At 47.7% G+C, this 15,727-nt stretch overlaps 1 protein-coding gene across 1 annotated transcript; it reads right to left on the bottom strand.

The window, feature by feature from the left end:
- Positions 1–2,004: 2,004 nt before the first annotated feature.
- On the bottom strand, positions 2,005–14,285 carry znf296 (zinc finger protein 296). Its single transcript, XM_055045597.1, has 3 exons — positions 14,027–14,285; positions 10,619–10,972; positions 2,005–6,137 (listed from the first exon to the last, which is right to left on the bottom strand). Exons 1-3 carry the CDS (start codon positions 14,076–14,078, stop codon positions 4,474–4,476), a joined length of 2,070 nt encoding a protein of 689 aa, XP_054901572.1. The 5' UTR covers positions 14,079–14,285; the 3' UTR covers positions 2,005–4,473.
- Between the last annotated feature and the right edge of the window lie 1,442 nt (positions 14,286–15,727).

Raw genomic sequence — 15,727 nt, 5'->3', positions numbered from 1 at the left:
GACCTGTTAATGTGTGAGCTGCTCATTCTGATTGCGTCCTCCACCTGAGCGCGTGGCCCGCAGCGTCAGTCCTCACACGCACAGGATGTCAAAGTCCACCCCGCCGCCACCTGTAAGCGCAGCCGCCGGTCAGAAACAACTCCGCGCGCTCCCATTGGCTGACCGGTCCTGAACTCGCGGCCGCCATTGGCCGCGTCCGACGCCCACACACCCTGACCTGTGCGGGTCCGAGGAGCGGCTCGGGTAGGTGTGGACGGCAGGAAGGAGACAAAGGGCAGGGAAGAAGATATCAGCTTGCTGCAGGCCCCGGCGTGCCGCGTTCTGCCCCGTATATCACCTTACCTTACATAATTGGGTCCATTATGGCGCTAACCGTGGCGCCCAGCGCGCTGCGCTGATTGGAGATGTTACCGGTCCGCCGCGTCGCTCTGTTGTTGTTGTTTTTTCTTTCTCTTTTTGCGTCTCTGCGGACAGAAGCATGAGGGGCATGAGGGGGTCTGCTGTCCCCACTTCCTCCTTCTTCTCAATCATACAGTGGTAATTGGTGGGAGTGGGCGTGTGTGCATCTGGCGCAATAACCCCACCACCACCCCTTACTCTTACCCCTACATGCCCCCTCCCTTTCTCCCCTCCACTCCCACCCTGTTGAAAGCTCATTAGCGGACCTGCTGTTAATGAGCTATAGTGGGATCACACAACTTCATTTTTATTTAGGAAGGCTGTTGTGGAGTGTTTTTTTTTTTTTTTTTTTGTGCCCCTTAGAATGGAGTCAGCAATTATCCCAACCCCTTGATACACCCCCTCCCCTCCCCACCCCGCTACAGTCACGCATCCTGAGAAATCCCCGTCACTCCTGTCCCATCGCAGCTTGAACTACAAAATGCACCAGGAGCAGCAGCGGTGGTCCGGGACACGGTGCCAGCCTGTTCCCCCCGCAGCCGAGCTGCGGTACGATGTTCGGAGATGAAGCCCCGCAACATCAGAAGGATGTAAACAAGGACTGAGGGTCCCTGATCCAAGCGTCTGCATTAAAAATGAAAAAGTCAGCGCTGAGCGCGGTCCTCTGAGGAAGACCCCCTCCTCACACGGCATCCCGACGAGGAAACCGATCCGGCAGACTTCCAGAAGTCGTCATCAACATTTTAGTCACTTTCCAGAAACAAACTTTTGTGTTTTTAATGGGACAGAAAAAAAAACGTGAGCTGGAAGGAAAATAAAACAAGGTTTTAAGCATTTTTTTTTTCAAATAAAATTTTGAAAGCGCTTATCTGAATTGATATTTAGCCCCTGTTACTATGATACCTCAAAATAAAATCCAGTGCAGTCATTTCATTAGTAAAGTCCACCTGACCTGTATGTCACTTAATCCCTGTATTAATCTGTGAAGGCCTCTTGAGATTTGTTAGGGAGCGTTAAACAATTTCATGAAGACCCAGCAGAAAGAGAAAAAGATGTGGAGAACTTTAAAGTTAAATGCAGTGTCTGGGTTTGTATGCAAAACATACGTTGAGGATGGTCACGTCTGCCCATTAGTATGATGAGTGAAACATGGTAGTGGCAGTGTCAGGCTGTGGAGATGCTTTCCTTCATCGAGGACACAGAAGCTTGTTAAGAGTATAAAAAGATGGAAGGAGACAATGTTTGAAGAAATCCTGCTAAAGATTTGAGACTGGGACGGAGGATCAGAACATAAAAGAAAAGGTTTAGATCGCAATATCTTCATGTGCTTGAACGTCCTAGTCAAAGCCTTCACCCAAACTCAACTGAGAGAGTAAATTGATGGTTCAGATGCTGTCAAAAGAACATATGGCTGATTACTAACGCGTCACACTTGTGACATTTTTAATTCTTGGTACTTGTTTTACTTCTAGTTATTACAATTATTCACTTAAAATACTAAAGTCTGCGGATGTGACAAACTGTGCAAAGCTTAAGCAGCAGCGGTTCAACAAATGACTACAAAAAGTGTGGAAAAATAAATAAATGAGACACCCAACAAGAGAATACATTTAACCTCAATTCTTTATTGAGGTTTAGTCATGAAGGTAATAACAAAATTACATCCTTAATTTTGCACAGACAGTCACTTTTGGGCATAAAAAGAAAGGAGTCAGCCATGCTGGAAGAAAGTGAGTAACATGTAACAGGAGCAGGAATCCACAACAAGAACAGCAAGAAAATATATACATCATCATCCCTGAACAGTTACACTGCGATCATTCAAACAAAATGCACAAACATTTTTAATGACCTGAACGTACTCAGAGGTCAAGAGATTGACGAAAAAAAGTAGACAAATTCATTGAGGTTTTAATGTCAAAAAAAGCAGATTTTTTTATGATTTTTATATCAACATGGATTTAAAAGTGGTCACAAATAATAAACACAAGCTCAACATGTTGATTATGAAGGTTGATGGTAATTTCCAAACCCTCACCCCGCTAAGTGCTCACTCGGCGGGCTCACGTTCCCCGGCAGCGAAACAAACGACCCGCCAGCATGCAGCAGCCATAAATTAGGAAGAATTCGAAGTCGGACAACAGAAATCACGCAAACGGCCACGAAACATGCACGGGCTTCAGGCGGCCGCCCGGCACTCTCACCAACGTAAACGATAGAAGAGAGAAATTACCATCACAACAGTACAGAGGGGGAAATGATACACACCCGTTTCATATGTATGTAAAAATCGCTGGCTTTTTTTTTTTATGCATAGAAACTAATCTTACAAAACATCAGCAGGTGAGACTTTAAAGTCTCTGTATTCACATTTATAAAAATTAGAAAAGCAAAGACAAAAAAAAAAGGTTCCATGTGCAGTGGAAATAAAAAAAAAAAAGTCCACACATCCTGGTGAAGTACCAAGTTTAAGATTCTAAGAATGATTATTTTCTTGCCAGCAAATATACAACTGAGATAAACTGTATGCATTAGCATGAAGCACCTTTTTATTCAGTCACACCTGACACTAATTATAGAGATCAGCTGTAAATGAAGCTCAGCTGGTCAAGCAGGAGTTTCATGACACCTTCAGCTGAAGTCGCAGTTTGCAGAAATGTTACGAAAGATCTGATTCTACGAATGCATCAGTCAGGAGAAGGGCACAAAAACAAGCTGGAATCCATCCAAAACTAGTCGCGACAATTGGTAAAAATAAATCAATAAAAGATGGTTAGGGTAATTATTTTGACTGTAAATAAGTCTGATAGAGAAGGAGGCCTTCACTGAATCTGGTCCAGATGCTGCCAGCAACACCAGAAACCTCTGACCTGACTGGGACAATAACCTCCTGTTTTCACCTCGTGTCTGGAACGAAAGACCTGTTTTTTTCTCCAAACATCCAGTTCTGACCCAAATCTGTGTGTGAGAAAGTGTGATGGGACCACAATGAAACATTTGGGTCCCGATTCCAAAATGTAGATTTGACACCAAAACAACAGCGTCACCATGGAGAGACATGATGGTGGCACCATCATGTCTCTGGGGTTACTCTTCTTCTATGGAGGTGGAGATGGGTTTTATCATTCACGAGTCAAACGATTCCACCAGAAGAACAGAAACCTCGAGAAACGGCCTAGTCAAAGTTCAGAGTTAAAGTAATCTGAGGGGCGTTCAGAGCTGTGGAAATGAGATGTCAAATAATTCAGACTGAATGTTGAAACTGAATCAAAAAGTGCTTCAAACTTTTAACTAGGGGTGCACAAACTTTTGCAAACAGGCTATTGGGCCTTTTTTAGTTTTTGCAGTTCTCAGCTGAATCGTTTGTGTTTGACATGATTCGTCACGGTCTTATCGTTTCTAGGTCACAGAAACGTGGCGTTTCGACAAGGGTGTGTAAACTTTTTTTTCTCTTTTTTTTTTTACATCCACTGCAGCATCTATTCACAAAGTCAGGAGCACAGCCTCGCTCGGCCCCATGGGACTTGTAAACATGAAGTGACAAGTGTTGTGACAAGCAAGCGCCTTTAAAAAGTGTGTGACAGGCTACAGGCAGTCAGTGTTTGGATTCGTTTTAGCCCTGCGGCGGCTCCAAAGTCTTTAAAAGGTCTTCTCCACAGAGAACAGCGCGGTCTGACCTCTACACTCATCAGTGCTCAATAGCATTATATTGCTTTTTTAAATTCTTTGCACAGTATAATCTCTTCTGATTGGGTTGGTGCGTCTCCATCTGTCCAGTGGGTCGCTACAGACGTGAAACGCTCTAGTTCTCTTGCATTTTGCGCTGCAGCATGGTGATCAGTTTCCTGTGTTGGTGTGGACTGCGGCAGTGCACTTCCTGTTCACGAGGTATGGTAATCTCCCTGCTGAATGTCACGGACTTGTTTTTCTCTGTGGTCTGAAGAACTGTAGGCACTTAGTTTCAGCCAGCAGCTTCGCAGTCGATTATGAACAAGTGCTGGCTGCAGCGGGCCTCGGAAGCTGTCGTGACCTGCTGCTGACAGTCGTGCGGCGTCTTTGCGACTTTAACCTGATTCAGTGAGCAGAAGCCAAAGCTAGGCCTGCCTCAGCAATGCTTTCATGTGGGAGATCCTCCACAGCTGCGGGACTCCCTCTACCTTCTTCCACCTCCATGTCTCTGTCTGCGTATCCCTGAGCCTTGCTCTCCAGACCCGCCTCGTCCTCCTCCATCTTCACCGCCCCGCCGACCGCTTCCTCTCCAGCTCTCAAAGCGGCCAAGGTATCTGCGGCGCTGGCCTGCGCGTACGCCCCGACATTGGCGTGGCTCAAGCCGTGGACTTTCTTCAGGTGTTTCTCCAGGGTGGCGTACACGGTGAAGGGCACGGCGCACAGCTGGCATAGGAAGGAGGCCTTGGCTCCCTGGGCACCGTGGGTCTTCATGTGGCGAGTCAGCTTGGAGCTCTGGGCGCAGGCATAGTTGCAGAGGCCGCAGCGGTACGGCCGCTCACCCGTGTGGCTTCGGCGGTGCACAGTCAGGTTGCTGCTATTTCTGAACTGCTTACCGCAGAACTCGCAGGCCTCATCCTTCTTCTTCTTCCCAGTGGAACCTGGAGTGGAGCTGGCATTCGCCCCGGCGATGGCGCCTCCTGCAGCGCTTCGCCGCTCAAAGTCTCTCTGCCACTCTTGCATGCCGGAAGCCCACTCCTTCTCCCTCTCGACGAGTTCGCCTTGTTCGTTCTCCCACTCTCCAACCCCCCGCGCTCTCTCGCCCATTTCCGGGCGTTTGGGCGTGCAGTTGCCACTGGCAATGCCGCTCTCCCCGCTTCCTCCCGTCTCTCCGCTCTCTAGGGAGCCTTCGGAGGGGCTGGCGCAGGGCGACGCAGGCTGCGGCTCGCCCTGCCCCTCGGCCGCCTCCTCACTTCCGGCTCTGTGGTTCGGGTATAGCCTCAGTAGCTCCCTGTCCGGTGGTCTGAGATGAGAGTTCAACAGCATCAGGCCTGACGCTACGGTCGGGTGCTTCGGGAGGGTCACATCCAGCTCTTTTCCCATCATCCCTGGCCCCTGAAGCCTTCCCCGGGCCCCCTGCCTCCCAATATCCTCCTCCATCAGAACCCCCTCTACCGACTCGCACCCACTTCCTCCGCCTGCAGCCTCCCGGTGGTGGCTCCTGATGTGGCGAGCGAGCTGCCCGCTCTGAGCGAAGGCCTGCCCACACACCCCACAGTGATAGGGCCTCTCGCAGGCGTGAGTCCGGCGGTGGGCAGACAGCGCGCGCAGCGAGTGGAAGTTCTGGTCGCACAGCTCGCAGTGAAAATCAGCCTGGAGGGCGCCAGACTGAGGGAACGTCGACGCTGCCGGCGGAGACGAGGACGGAGACAACACAGGCGCCATGGGGGAGCTGAGGCCTGTGTTGTTCACCTCAGCGAGTTCCCGGAGTCGCACGGAGAAGTTCATGGCCTGGAGGCCCGTCGAGGCGGCTTGGTTCTGACGCGAGCGCCGCTGGGGGGCAGGCTGGAAGGCGGAGGCCAGAGCCTGGCTCAGGTGGCGTGGGTCCAGAACGGCTGCTGCGGGCTTGTTCTCTTTCAGACCCTCTCTTCCTCCCGTGTAGGCGTCATCGTCCTCGTCCTCCTGGTAGATGCTGAAGGAGTGCGTGTGCTGGGCGTGTTGGAGGAGCGCCCAGGCCGAGCAAAACACACCGTCACACTGAAAGCAAGTGAAAAAGGCGGGCTCTTCACATCCTGCAAGGAGAGAGAAACCCCGAATCAGTGGATGGACGATACAGTGAAATGTTGAATGAAACATTTGAGTTCCACCTGGGAAAAAAAATGAAAGATTAATGTCCACTTGGGAGCAACTTTACGGCGCTGTAAACTGAGCAGTTCATTTCTAAGAGAGTGAACTCTCTTAGAAACAATACAGACAAGCTTCATGTTTCGTTTTCATAAACGGTTTGTTTCCCTTCAGCCTAATTCGGTCTACAAAAACAATGCAAGCAGTGTTGTTCATGAACAAACATTATGACACATTCAGAACTGAATGAAAAAATGTTTGACCCAAATAAAGCATCTGTCTTAATATTATAAAATTTGACACAGAAACTACCTTAAAACAAACAAAAACCACAGAACATCCATAATATGAAAGGTTAAGGGTCACTGTGGATAGCAAATCTCATTGTAAAAACGTATGTACACCCTTTAGAGATTTCATATCAGGCAGAGTAAATAATAAGCTCATTTTGAGTCTTAACGTCCTGTCCTGGTCGTGCCACAGCGTTTCAACCGGACTTTAACTAGGCCTCCACAAACATTCGTTATCTCAGTCATTCAGAGGCGGACCTGCAGGTTTTCATCACTGTCCTCATGAACCGAATTCAGGGTTTCAACCAGGCAAATCATTCAGCACCTGAACAATCAGAGCAACCCGACCCGATGTTTCAGTGTGAGTAACACAGTTTTTCTGAAAAGCTGTTTTAGTTTCAAACCACATCTATTGGTACACGATGTCTCAGTTTTGTCTCGTCAGCCCACAGAACAATTTCCTATAAGTCTTGGGCATCATTTTTCCTCAGTGATTTCAGCTTGAAACTTTACCTACTATGTCATTTAATATTGACTCAAAGTCTGAGCTCTTGGAGTAATTTCAGTGGAAGAGCCGTTCCAGGGAAGATTCACCACTCTGGCATGTTTTCTCCATTTATGAATAATAACCATCTGTGGGGATCAATGGCGTCACAAAATCTTAGAAATCACCTGAACTAAAACACGGTCTATTTATTTCCTTAGCCTTGGGCATGATGCGCTGCTTTTTAAGATCTTTAACCTACTTCATGTCGGGTTCTTTTTAAATAATTTCTTGATTCTAAAAATTTGATTAATTCTCCATTTTCTATTGTTTTTATTTTATCTGAAATTCTCCAGGGTGGGATGGTTGTGCATGGAAAGACTGTGGCTCGTTATTATTTCAGCATCAAAAGTATTAAAACGTTCAAAATTCTGTCATTTTTAATAAAGTATTAAATGCCACATGATCAAAAATGTTTGTTTTTTTTGTTGCTAATTTTATTCTTTGACATCAAGAAAAATCGCCCCCATCTGGCCGAGAGGAGGATTCAGAGAGGTTGCAAAAACAAAAATATTAAAAATGTCATGCAAATGCAACAAACTGCTCATATGTGAAACTCAACCTACAGTGAGACGGAAGAGTTGAGAATTACTTTGGTGGTTTTATCGCTACAATACAACCACTTCTAGGCACATTGAAATATTTATCTTAGCCATTTTTAATTGATGAACGCTGTGCACGAGAACGAGGACGATGCTGAAGCCTAATCGAGGAGAGCGGGGCAAAGACCCTGGCGATGAAGAACCTCTCCTGGACGCGGGAAGGAGAAGTGAAACAAAGTACATCTGGAGATATTTTTATACAGCTTTGTCTGCTAACTGAGAGATGCGCGCCAATTAAGCTGCAAATTGCTAATTAGCAGAATGCAGAAAACGAACACTTTATGCAAATCGGGCTCTGACTCAGCCTGCTTGACAAATGAGGCCTTTCTGCATAAATCAGAACTGGCGAGAAGATCCCCAAATTGAAGGGAAAACAGTTTTTTTTTTTTTACACACTTTCTTTGGAGAGGTTCAAAGCAGACTCTGGTATAAGCCTCTTTCATGTTTCCTCAAGTCAAATCCTTCTGTATTTTATTGGAGGATTGGAGGGAGGAGGGGAGGAGATTGAAGATGAAAAAGAGAGCAACTGTTTCGTTTTCTTCCCCCCCCCCCTCCTCTTCGTCGCCCTCCCTCTGTCTGGAGATGAGAGGAGCTGCGGTGTTCGTGTCCTTTAACCTAGCCTGAGGAGAAAGCCAGGAGAAGTTGAGATACTCCTGAAAGAGAGAGAGAGGGGGAAAAAAATAGGGTGAAGAGCGAGAGGAGGGAAGATAAACAGAGAGATAGGTAGGTCAGGGCTCGGGAGATAAAGAGAGAATGAGATAAAAAAGATTGTAATGTAGCGCGGAGGGGGGCAAAAGACACCAGGAAAATGTGTCACCCCTTCGAATTGTACTCTAGACCCATCCTCCAACCTCGACTCCCCCGAAAAGACCCACCAAATCTTTCCCTAAGGGTGAGGGTGAGGAAGAGGAGGGGGTGGTGGTGGGGTAGGGGGGGGCTTTTGTCTTGGGGTCCTGGAGAGAAACACAATACCCGGCCGGTTTCGCTTTCCTCCGCTCACTCCTCCTCTTTTTGTAAGGATTCCCATTTGGCCCAGGGTAGCACTTGAATATTAAGCAGAAGCAATAACTACTAATTAAAAATGCAGATTGGCTGGGAGCACTAACGAGCAGCAGGCAGAATCTCTTCTCCCTGGGGAGGCGGCGGAAAGAGGAAAAAAGAGAAAGAGAGAGAGAGAGAGAGAGAGAGAGAGAGAGAGATGAAGAAGAGGAGGAGAAGGAGGGGGGATTGAAAGAGGGCAAAGCGAAAGTGTGCTGAAGATGCGGGGGAAGAAATGGGAAAGCGCAAAAAGAAAAAAAAAACAAACAAGGAGAATAAATAAAAGGGAATGAGACAGATGCACGCGGCTGCTCAGTAATCCATCCCCCCGTTTTCTCCTCCATCAGGCTCTGAATGAACAGAGAGCTGCCGTTTGTCGGCTCTCTTTGCTCTTCCACTTGCAGTCGTCGCAGGAGTCAAACCTCTCCAACGAGGTCACTCCGCACAGCCGGCGCCGTAGCTCCGGGTACGGACATAAAATGTCAAACTCTGAACCAACATGGATAAAAATTTAATCCAAACTTATCTCCTGCATTATGCACAACCTGACATGCTCTTTCTCCGTTTTTTTTTTTTTTTCCCTGACCGCCCTCCGCTCCCTCGCCGTTGTCCTGCTGGGCAACACATTGCTGCAAACGCACTCGCAGCGAGGCGAACGTGTGGACAAACGGAAACGCTGCATGCGTGCACGCGTCCTCTTGAGCGTTGACACAAAGGAAGGAACTGCCAACGTGTGGCGAGCTTTTCTAAAAAAAAAAAAAAAAAAGAAAAAGAAAAAAAAATAGGAGCTGGTACCGAGATGCAAACGTTGATTTCGCAACCTGATACCTCTGACCTATGCAAGAAAATCCATCAACTCTTATACCTTTATTGGTGCCACTTTACCATAAAGCTAATAAGTAGTTCATGGATTGTTATTAATTTATCTCTCTATAAATCATTCATTACTGTTTATTATGCATTAATTAAGAGAGAAGTAAACAAAATCTAGCATCTTTTTGCCAAATCTGTTCATCTAAATATTTTATCTAGAGTTATTATACTAAACATTTCAGACTGCATTTGAAGAACAATAAGCATAAACATTTTTTTTTAGCAAAGTCTCCTTCTCACCCTTACTAACTGTTTACTAATAATAAACAGTTATTAATGATATTGAAAATGCTTACAGATGAATCTATAAGGGAAGCCTTTTTGTGAAGGGTACCTTGTTTTCATATTACCGCACAAAACTCTTCAGATGGATTTTAACGAGGATTCAGGGACTTCTGATCTACCCCACCAGTCTCAAGTTCGTCTTCGCTAAAGGACGCTGGAGAAGCGTAGAAAAGCGGCCTTTAGTGAGGACAAAACCAGAGCAGGGGCCGACGTTTCACAGTTTCACAGTTTCACAGTTCAGAGGCAGAACAAGAAGAGAGACAAGATGGGATCGTTCTTTTGAAAACAGGCGGAAGAAGAAGCAGGAGGAGGAGGAGGCTCCCAGGAGCTCAGGTGGCTCAGCCTGGGGCTGAACAGAGGGAGACAGCTGAGGAGCTGACGCAATGTCCTCCATTACGGTGTCATGGCGGCCAGCGGGGCCGTTAGACTCACTCCGCTGGCCAAGGAGGAGCGTCATGGATGAGGGGCAGGAAGAGACATGTTTACCTGGCCGCTCCGGCTCAGAGGCCGACAGCCAGGGAGATGGGAAGGAGCTCAGGTGCTCGGCGCGGGGCCCTGGGGGACCCTCGGTGCCCTCTGAATGTTCCTGACGCCTATCCTTTCCACGCAATTAGCCAGAGTGTCACTAACTCACGCGGGTGCGCTAATGGCAACGGCTAGCTAATGAGCGGGGCTCGAGAGGGAGGAGGAGGAGGAGCAGTTGTTAACTGAATAAAAGGATGACTGGAAAAAAAACACAACAAAAAAAAAAACAGACTCGGTCGTTAGCAACCTGCCACCTTGCTGTGGGGCCTCACCTGATTTGCTGAGGTCCGCCTTCACGCTCAGGCTGGACTCGTCCCCCCAGGACCGGCCCCTGTGAGCCCCTCTCCGGAGCTCGATGAAGCCGGGCTGCGGCTCGACGCCGGCGGCCCGCTGGCGTCCGGCTCGACCGGCGGGCGACCGGGGAGTGGCCCCGGAGCCGGGGCTCCGTGAGACGCAGCCACCCTGCTTGTGCTGGATGAAGGCCAGGATGTGGGCCAGGGGGAAGGCCTGGCCACACTGCCCACAGGTCAGGAGGTCATCCTCTGAGGCTTGGGCCTGTGGAAGAGGAGGAGGAGGAAGGTGATGGTCGCCTGGCGGGTGGGCAGCTTCCTCTATAACACAGACATCTGGGGAGAAAAATCAGGAGCAGAAGAATTTGAGTTTGAACCGCTAGAGGCCTGCAAAAGTATTCAGACCTCAAAGGCAGCCTTGAACAATTGATACGTGAAAGGAAAATTGCTTCATGTATTTATATGCAGGTGCTCTCTGTTATGTCTTTACCAGCTTTGCACATAAGAATGAAATTTGTGCTCACTTTGTAAAAAATAAAGTAAAAACCCACTCAAACTCAAACATCAGATTTCCAGTCTTAAGCAGTCTCTCCATCCATATTCCCATCAGCTCTGACCAGCTTCCCTCCATAGGACAAATATCCCCACAGTATGGTGCTGCCACTACCGTACTCCACTCCAGGGGAGGTTTCTTCTTCTCCGACACGCATGCCTTTGCATGCAGGTCACAAAATGTTGTCGTATTTGCCCGGAGCGGTTTCTTCCACATGATTTCTGTCCTTTGACTGGACCCACTCTTCCTCCTGGCAGTGTTCCCAGATGTCTGGAGCTCTGCAGCTCCTCCAGAGTCACCCAGAGCCTCCAGGCTGCATGTGTGGACGACGGCCACGTCTTGGTTTTGAGTTGATGTGTCGAACGGTGTTCAGTGAGATTTTCAGAACTATGAATCTTGTTCCACAACCTAAATCTGCTTGAAGTCTCCCCATATGGCTCTCTCTGTTTCCTCCAACAAACCTCTGAGGCTTTCGGAGACCAGCTGGATTTATACCGAGATTCAATGATTAAAGAAACCCACACGATGAAAAACGAAAGAATACCAAGCGTAACTTTTCTTCCTCTTCGCAGCTGTGCGCTGTTTGCGTTTGGATGTGAATCCTTCTCTTAAGCAGAGGACATAACATTAACTGACGATGCTTAAACTTTTGAATGTAATGAAAACAAACTCCTATGCTGAACGTCAGCCTTCAACTCTGGTTTGTCAAATCTCAAAACAATGACAATAATCTGCATTTTGACACGATGTTCTCCCGCTTTTATAATTTCATCAGAAACATGCTGATGAAAACCAGCTCATCTGAGTTTCCTGATTGGCTCTGATTTGCAGGTCACAAAAGAAAACGTATCAAAAAACACAAACCCCCCATCACTTTTGGCCTGTAAACGCGCCGACCCACACACAGCGTGTAACATAAAACACGTTTTGAACTTCTCTCTCTGTGGAGACTCTGACAGAGGCAAAGATAATTGGCCCCAAAAAGTCGAGATCGGTGCATTTTCAAGACCGTCGACTGTAACTCTTTCCCCTTAGAAGCGTGCAAACATAAAACACTTCACTTTCGTCGTTTGAAGTCTCATCCACTACAAAGCCGGGCGTCTCAATTAACTTCCAAATGAAGTTGGGTTTGTAAGCGCCTGCACACAGCTGCGTTTGCTGCGCTCCTCCAAATTACAGACAGAGCAGAGCCTGACCTCAATGGAACAAACAAACAGGCCTGCTGATTGAAAGTGCTAGTTTCACTTATAAGCTCAACGAGGCCAATCTGCTCAGCCAACGCTGACCACTTCCTTTAAAACCAGTTACAGATCTGTGCTCGTTCCGGCTGGGTGCAGCACAAAAAAGCCCAACGGTCCACCCGAGCACAAATGACTCGCCCTCTGGTAGAGGAATGACTGAACCAGCAGAAGAAGGAAAAGAAGAAAGTGGATGGTCACGACCGAGGCGTTCATCTTTCACTCAACAGAAAATGTTGCCTTACCAGCCACATGCAGCGGGAGTTTCTCAACAGGAAGTGGATTGCAATAAAAGAGAGAGAGAGAGAGGAAAAAAAAGTGACTGAAGGTGTCTGAGATAAGAGAGCAGCCACGTCTTTTTCTTTTTTTTTTGTCTGCGTTCACACTGAGTACTGGGGGAGGAGGGTAACAAGTTGACAAGTCTAATGTGGTCCTCCGCTTTAAATACAACCGCGCAGAGTTTGTGGACAAAGGTTCAACCAAACCCCCTGAAGAGCTTGAGTAAACTCACACAGCTCAGGTAGACAGAGAGAGAGGAGGAAGAGGAGGAGGAGGAGGAGGAGGAGGAGGAGAGAGGGGTGGGGGGGGGGGGGGTCAGGAGTCTGTTGCTCAACACGGTCATGGGCACACCTGAATCCACCTGCCCAGGCCGGGCAGCCTGTCCGTACAGGACAGGTACAGACAGTACAGTCTGAAGTCGGATCTCAGCAGTTGTTACTCAAAAATGTCACCTTTCCTGTTTCAGGGCCCGCGCTGTTTGTGCAGACTTGCAAGGCGCGGCTCGTGCGAAGTCACGCGCGCGCGCGCACACACACACACACACACACACACACACACACACACACACACACACACACACACACACACACACCCGTACAGGGTTGAGTCAGGGCCTGTGGTCACAGCAGACACGCACCACTGGTCTCCAGTGGAGAACTGTAAAAAGAACTAATTATTCTCAGCTCCCCTTCTTCATTTCCCCCCGGCGCTTAGAAAACTAATAATAATTTGAAAAAAGTCACTTTTGGTTGTTTTTTTCTTCAGTTGGCTATTTTTTTTTTATTATTATTAAAAACGTCACGATGACTCGCTTTGAGAAGCCGGTGTGTGTGTCCGTTTTTTTATATATCGTCATTATTATTATTATTATTATTATTATTCAAGGAGACGAGCCTTTCTGAAAACTGTTCGGACCTGTAACCTCCCAGCAGAGCCCATAAACCGGTCCGTCCTCCTGCTGCGGCGGCACCGACACTCAGCAAGACAAACGACGCGGACCTTAAAAACGAGCGCTTCTTCAAACACACACACACACCCACACACACGCACCCACACACACACACGTCCCTTTAAACTCCAACGCTCCAAACAATCACAAATTAAACACCTAAAGCGCTTCCAGGATGTTTGGAAACGGCCCGGCGAATCAATTATCCTTTCAATATCGCTTATTAGTAATTGGACACAAATAAGCGCGTAAGTTTGAACAGCAACAAAACACGAGGTGGATAGCTATTAATTAGTTTTTTCGAAGATGTATTTCAAAGACAGAAAGAAAGAGAGAAAAGCCCCACTCCGGCGTGCTCCCTCCTGGCTTACCTTGAATGGCGCTCAGGTGCTGCGGTCGGCTCCCAAGTTTGCGCCTGGACATCGCGTCGACTCGTCGGGCACCTTTCTGGGTCCTGAAAAGCAGAACCCCCCTCCCCGCCCGTCCGTCCAGCTGCTCCGGCTCCGATAAACTGACCGACGCTCCGCCGAGCTGATGAGACGAGACCGGACTCGCTGGCTGGCCTCTGCCTGGACTGGCGCTGAGCGGGTGGAGAGCAGCAGGCAGCAGCAGCGTTCAAGTTCACGCTTCTTCCCCCCGCAGCGAGCCGAGAGGGCAGGAGGGGGCATGGGCGACCGAAAGCACCGCCCCGCCCCGGCCCGGCCCGGCAGACCCTGACCCCGCCCTCCTCCTGTAAAACTCTCACTCTCGCGCCAGTAAATTGTTATATCACCTTAAATTGTTTTGATACTTTCAGAGCAGTATTTGTGGTGTTTCCTGAGATTTAACTGATTTTTTTTTTCTTTAAATGCTGATAGTGAGAGCGATGTGATCACTATCACCATCTGCTTCCTCCTCAGCAGCTGAGAGGAACTAACCTCACTGGCTTTCCACAGGTGTCTCTGAACAACCAACCCGGAACCAGCTCGCAATTCACTTCTGCTTTTTTTCCTCTTTGGCCAGAGGTAGCTCCCTGTTCAGCCTTCAGAACGGAGAAACGCGTTGAAGATTATTAATATGACTATAGTTACGGAACGGTCAAAAGAAAAACAGATGAAAGGGCGAAATGAGGTTTGTCGCCACCTACTGGCGAAAAGTAAATCTCACCTGGATAAATTAGATAACCGAAAAGTTTGATTCTTCAGCAAGAATTTTATTTATTTAAATAATGATAGAAATGAATTTGGTGCGGAGTGAAATACTTTTTTTGATTTTTGGTCATTTTCATTAACTTAAAATTAATGACAACAAAGAATCGAGTTTCTCAGAAAATTCCATATAAAACAACAACAAAAAAGACTTATTTTGACAGACTGACAAGTCGATATTTTGAACCTTATATGCGGTCAATACTTAATGCCGAGGCTCCTTTTGCATGAACTGCAGCATCAATGCAGCGTGCCACGGAGCCCATCAGCCTGCAGCTTCCTCTGCAACGTTGGTTCTGGTTTCTAATGGAAAATAAAATGAGCATCTTCATGAAGATCAGGAGCAGATGGAAGCATTTCTGAAGCACAGCGGACCGACGCCAGCGGGTAACTTTCAAATCATCTCTGACTGTGGAAACTTCACTCTGGACCTTAGTTTCCAAATGAAATGGGAATTCTACCCTCATCCTGACAGAGGACTTTGAACCACCGAGCCGTAGAACCGCTTTGGTGTCTTACCTGACCCTTAGCCCAGGTAAGACTCTTCTGAAGTCTTCAGGTCAGGAATGGCTCAGTACCAGGAATGTGACAGTTGCCATGGATGCGACTGTGGGAGGCGGCGCTTCAGGCTCTGACTCCAACCATGTGAATCTCCTCCAAGCTCTTGAATGGTCTTTTCTTTGGCAATCGTCTCAAGAAAAAGATTCTGTGTACCTTTTTCTGTCACTTTTTCCATCCACTAAACCTTCCTTTGAAATACTTAAACGCAGCACTTTGTAAATAGGCGCTTTCTTTGGCAACTTTTTTTGTTTTCCAGAAATCGAGATGACGAGAGCAAGATGAGCAAATTAATTTCGATGCAGCCATCAATTTCTACATTTGTCA

The sequence above is a fragment of the Poeciliopsis prolifica genome, unplaced genomic scaffold (genome assembly GCF_027474105.1).
Source record: "Poeciliopsis prolifica strain line A6 unplaced genomic scaffold, Auburn_PproV2 SCAFFOLD022, whole genome shotgun sequence".
NCBI classification, from domain to species: Eukaryota; Metazoa; Chordata; class Actinopteri; order Cyprinodontiformes; family Poeciliidae; genus Poeciliopsis; species Poeciliopsis prolifica.
This window is presented reverse-complemented; position numbering and strand designations above follow the sequence as displayed.

Excerpts from the sequence above, each read along its gene's own strand:
- znf296 (XM_055045597.1), bottom strand. The coding sequence starts at position 14,078 with ATGTCCAGGCGCAAACTTGGGAGCCGACCGCAGCACCTGAGCGCCATT. Across the intron at positions 10,973-14,026 it reads GCACCTGAGCGCCATTCAAG|ATGTCTGTGTTATAGAGGAA; the intron begins GTAAGCCAGGAG and ends TTTTCTCCCCAG. Across the intron at positions 6,138-10,618 it reads GGCGGACCTCAGCAAATCAG|GATGTGAAGAGCCCGCCTTT; the intron begins GTGAGGCCCCAC and ends CTCTCCTTGCAG.